The 6,260-nt window shown below is 32.2% G+C and overlaps 1 protein-coding gene across 1 annotated transcript; it reads right to left on the reverse strand.

Annotated features, from left to right (window-relative positions):
• Positions 1 to 2,739: 2,739 nt before the first annotated feature.
• LOC136209506 (U-box domain-containing protein 21-like) lies at positions 2,740 to 4,225 on the reverse strand. The gene has a single exon (XM_066000984.1). It carries the CDS (start codon positions 4,150 to 4,152, stop codon positions 2,848 to 2,850), a length of 1,305 nt encoding a protein of 434 aa, XP_065857056.1. The 5' UTR covers positions 4,153 to 4,225; the 3' UTR covers positions 2,740 to 2,847.
• Between the last annotated feature and the right edge of the window lie 2,035 nt (positions 4,226 to 6,260).

The raw sequence follows: 6,260 nt of genomic DNA on the forward strand, positions 1-6,260 counted from the left end.
ACATCCATAATTTCAACACCCCCTTTAGGTTTCTATAGCTCAAGTGCGCGTTTTTGTAGTGCAATATATCCAACATTATGCCCAAGGACTTTAATTATCAGTGCAGATTGCCACGGGGTGGACCATTCAATTAGCAAATCAAGAGATACAATAAAACTTGGTTTTAGAGGGTTCAAGAGGGAAACCGATAAACCGCCGTCAGCCATTAGATGTTTAGGAACGAATTCATCCTCAGCAGTAATTTTCCCTATCAAAGAATCTTTATACGACGTTGGCTCACCTGTATCCATGGATTCGATGCCGGCGCCGCCCTCATCCGGTGGCTTCTGTGGAGGCGAGATCATCAGGGAAGGAATTAGGGTTCGTCGGCGGTGGTTTCGCAAATCGCCAAGAGAGAGAGAGAGAGAGAGAGAGAGAGAGAGAGCAACGTTCTTTTGAAGCGACGTTTTTTAAATATAGCGTAATAAATTGATGTTGCTTCCATTTCAATATAGATTGTAATTCTTTTGTATCGTAGATATAATATTAAATTTTAATTGTAGTTTAATTTAATTTTTGGTTTTTCATTGTACTATAATATATTTTTTTAATTAATCTCTTATTTAATTATTATTATTTTAAATGATTCCAGTTAAAAAAAATATGAAAAAATGTACATATTGAAATTAATAAAAAGTACAAATCATTGACTTTTATAAAAATAAATAAATGACTTTTAATTAAAATTCTATAAAAAAAAGTTAATCAATTTTTATTTTCAAAATTGATTTAATTTGATTTGAATTCTCAATAAAAAAAATATATTAATTTGAAATATATATGATATAAAATTATCAAAAAATATATTTAAATTATACAAAAATTTCATATTCCGTGCATCGTATGGATTTTCGACTAGTTTATAGTAATTATATAAATTAAGAGATTTTCTACTTAGTGTGTAAATCCTTACTAAGCAGGCAGACAACTATATCTAACTAATAAAAGGATAAAACAATTCAATAATTTAAGAATTTTGGATCACCAAACATGTGATATGGCCTTTGCCATAGAAAATTGACAAACTAAAATGAGTAAATCATATTTTATTTAGCCATGAGACTTTTTTAGGTATACCTAACATTGTTTTCTTCTTTTTGAACGCATGGAATGAGATTATATGATCATTCTTTCTTTTCGTATTCTGCTTAATATATGTTTTAAATTATTTTTCCACACTTCATCAAAAAAAAAAAAAAAAAAAAAATTCCACACTCAAATAATGGATCGAATAAAATAGTTTCAGTAAATTAATAAAATACTCTATATTTATTTTAAGTGTAGGTAAAGTGTTATTCATTCCACCAGTGTTCTGACTTCGTATTTTTAACAACTCGAATACAATTTTTGATATGTATAGCTATTATAAGAAACTTTAAAAAACATAATTTTAAACACAGATAAAATTAAAGACGTCTTTATAATTGAATAAGATATTTACAACTAACTAATTTGGTAAGTAAAAATTTAATGTGATAAAAAAATAAAAAAAATCATGAACCGAAAGGAAAGATAAAATACCAAAAAATAAAAAATAAAAGCAAATGCTGCAAGAATGTTTTTTGCCTTAATAATAACTCACTGTCTTTTTCTTTCATTCCTTAATACAGTATATTTTTTCATTCCTTAATACAGTATATTTTTTCATTTTTCGTTTAAATAAAATCAACCTAATAAGAGGATAGTAAGTGATATGGTAAATAATGATTTTGGATGTAAGTAAGCTTATAACTAAAGTCCAAGTCCATTAAAGGGTAAGCATTGGCCCAGCCCACCTAATGAGTTCTCTTGGGAAAGATGGTTCAATAAAGCACGTGAACCATTAGAAGTTTCGGATTCCAAAAGGCCCGCTTAACTCTGCTCAAACACGAAATATTAAGGTCTGAAGCCAATGAGGAGCTGTCACGTGTATATAATACAAGCCCAGGTATAAGTAATATTTGTCTATAAATAACTTAGAAGTCAGAGCTAACTGCTTTCAAGTTGGTATTCTTCTCTAGATACCTCATTGACTTTAAGTATTGAAGAGGTTTTGCCGAACGCGGTTCCTGCCTGATCGTTTGCTGTATTCTGAGGTCATTGGAAACTGTTTACAAGAAGTAAAAATTCTAAAATAAATAAATTATATATTTATTGAATAAATCTTTATCAAAATAGCAGTGGAGTAACTAGTATAAAGTTTTGTGCCCACCAGAATACAAGTCAAAACAGCATAGTTAATCCCGGTTGAAATAACAAAAGAAGCAAACTAATCAAATCTGCCTCTTAGGAAGGAAGACTAAATTAAAATTGGTCTTATAGCATGTTTAATGTTTAATAGTTGTTCACACAAACCTTGTTATTTTTTTTTTGAATAACCATAAATAACAAATTTTTAAATTTTGTAGGACATATTTATCATAAAAATATGAGTTTTAAGTGTCGAGTTAGGTAACCATTATTGTTGTATATGAAAAACAAGTTTTTGCAATAGTAGAAATTCATGTTTTTGGTTTACATACGGTTTGTTGTTGTTTGCTGTTGGAAAAAATTGTTGATTTCGTAAAAAGTTAATTTAAATTATAAAAGGTAAATATTAGATGTCTAACCAAATATCTAACACCAAGTATCATTTTTAATTGGTTAGTTGTTCATAGCAAGTAAATAACTCCAACTACGGTGCTTTTAGATCCAAAGATTTAAGTAAAAAAGATTGACAAGGGCTAAAAATAAATTTCCATTTGCATTATCGAACATAAATGTATGTATGTTTTTTGTACAGCATTATTGGAAAAAGAAAAATCAAAATGTTGATATTTGATATGATCATCAGAAAGGGGTTTTGAGATGCTTAAAATCGGAAGAATGGAAACATTCCAATCTCTCTCTGTAAGGATTGAACAGCTTCAATAACTCAGTAGCTTTCTCCTTTGATGTTCCCCCACACCCAACCTGCAATTGCAGCAGCAGCTTCTGAAACGCACCTACTTCAACTGCCTCAACAACATTCCTCTCATTGTTGCACACCTTCCATAGCACCGACACTGCAAACTCTGTCGCCAATTCTGAAACTCTATGCATTTTCTTCACCACTACTGGAATCGTCAAACTATTTTCACACGCTTTACATCTTCCTTCATCCCACCTACATATTCCATCTAAAACCCCCAATGCCTTTTCGCATATGTTTTTTTCTGAATCTAAAAGAATTTCCGTTAGCACCGATACTATACCCATTTCTACAAATTTCCTAACATTTGATGCCTGAATCTCATTAACCATCTCATAAATTATCACTAATGAAGCTTTTGTTGCACTCGGGCAAATCGGGTCTTTAATCAGCTTGAATACTGCTTCACTTGCTCCTTCCGTTCTTGATAAACTCTCCAGTTTCTTTTCATCTGAACAAACTATTTCTTTCAGTACCAAAACAGCATTTCTTCTCCCTGATAAATCTCCATCCTTCAATAACCTCACTAAGCAATCCATAGACGATGATGAACCTAGATAACTCCTGGCTTCTCTATCAAGAGGAATCATTAACGTCAAAGTCGACAAAATCTCCTCCACGACTGGAGATTTGAAGGAAGATCGTGAAAGTCGGTCGAAAGCTTCTGATAATACACCGGCGGTGCCATTACCGACGAAGCATTTCTTATTTCTTTCACTTTCCTTCATTAATGCCTTCATCTTTGTGATCAAATTTCTGCATCCAATTTGATCGTTTGCTTGCACAGAAGCGGTAATTTTGGATTGAATCTCCAAAACTTGGACGGAATTTACAGGAATTCTGGGCGTAGGAATTCTTTCGATCCCGTAAGATGTATTCTGGACGCACCAATTTTGAATCATTTTACGTATGGTATGATTGGGAATGGGATCGAGATTGTTCAATTTCTGATTCGTAATAGGGCAAGTGAAGTTTCCACGCTCTATCCAGTTGTCAATATTCTCACGATCGTAAGTGATCCCGGTGGACACAGTGACCGGATCCTTCATCAACTCCAAGGATATCGGACATCGGAAATCCTTTGGTATAGCGAGCTCGATCTCGGCGGCGTTTTCGTGTTCTGTATGAGTAAGTTCCTTGGCGGCCCGGCGAGCGGCCCGTCTTCTCTTCCAGGTAGAAATCATATTGGTTGTTAAAGAGAAATTGCAACTAGTTTTTGGTTTGTTTGTTGTGTTGAAAGAATATTGAAATGGAGAGAGGGATAATGGGGTATATAAATATAAATATAAATACGAGTTTGTTTGTTCAACGTTCAAAACAAGAAAAGAATAAAATAATCATATGGAATGCATGGCATAGAGAGAGTTAATTCTTAATTGGAGGTTTGACCGTTGAATTTTGAAGAAGACAAAGAATTGATCAAAGAGACACAATTTAAAGACTCGTCAATACATACTGGTCGGTGACATTTATAACGCGTTACTAAACAACTCTTTTTCTTTTTCCTTTTTTTATACTAGTACTAGCAGACTACCCGTGCCATTCACGGTTTTTTTAAAACATATAAATATTAAAATTTTATTTTTAATAAAATTTAAAATTTCTTAAAAAAAAAAATAAAAATAAAATGGGTATTGCTATTTACCGCCTCCAAATTATTTATCAACGTCCCAATTGGACAATTTTATCCTTGGCATAAAAAAATGTTCAAAAATGGGAAAAAAATTGAGAGAAAATTCAAAATTTAGCCTAAACGGAGGTGGCATATCATCCGACCCATGGTAGGAACGGATGCCGCATCCGTTCCCGCCATGGGTCGGGTGGTATGCCACATCAGTTTAGGCCAAATTTTGAAATATGCAAAATCGTAAAATTTTTAGTAACGAAAAATACTAAATCATTCAATTTTTTTGTGACGAAAAATGAAAAAATCTCCTATTTTTTGTGACGAAAAATGCAAAATCATCATGAAAAATATGTATTATTTTCATGAGTTCTTTGATAAAAAAGATGTAAATCTTAGTGTTTCCGACTCGTAATCATCCATTTTCGGGGTTCGGATTGTCACACATCAATTATTTTCATAATTTCAATTATTGTTGTTCGGGTTTATGATTTTGGAGAGAGAATTCAAAAGAGACGGTGGTAAGTAATTTGGGGCGGTATTTAGCAGTTGACAACTTTAATTAATATGATCAATGCAGGTGCTGTAGCTTAATTTCCATGTAAAAAGCTGTTGAAGATGGTCAATAATCCTCTTATTGGGATCATTTTGATTGAAAGTAGAGGATAATAGAGCAGAATCCCTGCCAGCTCCAAGCCCTAATGATGAACAGTAATCGAAATCGACGGATCAGATGACAAAGCTGTTAAAATCTCGTCAATCACCTATTGTTCTTGTAAGCAGAAACCAAGCAGAGCAGGAGCTGCAAGACAGTAGCCCAATTCAGATATTAAAGTATATTTTGCCAACATTTCAACAACATCAAATATTACCAGCAATGCTCCAAAACTGATCATCTGTAATCATTTAATCAATGAATTTTACCCGACATAGTAAAATTAACAAACACAACAAAATCTCGAAAAGTAATATTAGTTTCCTTGTCACAGTGTTTCGTATCAAGAATGAAGTACATAACAATCTTTTAAACCAAACATTTTACCTTTCTAAATCAGTTTGATTTAGCTTTCGGATGTGTAAACTACAATTATGAACTTCTGAGGCAGGCCTTAACTTTTATTAATTAATTGTAAATTTTCTAAAAACATCCTTAAGAGAACAACATCTAATTCTTCTTAATTTTGATTAATTAGACTCTATTGTAAATAAAACCAATATGTCTTTTCACTTCTCTACCATGTCAAAACAAATGCATAACCAAGTCACAGTTGCAACATAATTAGCAATTGCAATTCGATCCAATATGCAAGATGGTTGTTTGTCATCATGCTGCCCACTCCGTGTTCCCTCCACAACAATAGCAAAAGGTATAAGAATCAATAGACACAACATAGATAGTCATGTATCAGTAATAATTAGAACAATGAAAATTCCTACCAAACTCATTATTAAATTGTAACATTGATCAGATTATGTCCAAATAAAGGCAATTATACTAATTAGAACAAAAGGTCAAAAAGAGAATGAGGAAAAAATATGTAATGAAATACATCATCTTCTCAATCTTTCTTTAATTTCTTATTTTTTTCTTCTTTCTCTCTCTTCTCTCTCCTCTTTGTTAATTTATCTCTCTAAAATCAATTGAATTTTCATCTCATTCTTACAAAG

This window comes from Euphorbia lathyris, chromosome 10 (assembly GCF_963576675.1).
Source record: "Euphorbia lathyris chromosome 10, ddEupLath1.1, whole genome shotgun sequence".
Taxonomy (NCBI): Eukaryota; Viridiplantae; Streptophyta; class Magnoliopsida; order Malpighiales; family Euphorbiaceae; genus Euphorbia; species Euphorbia lathyris.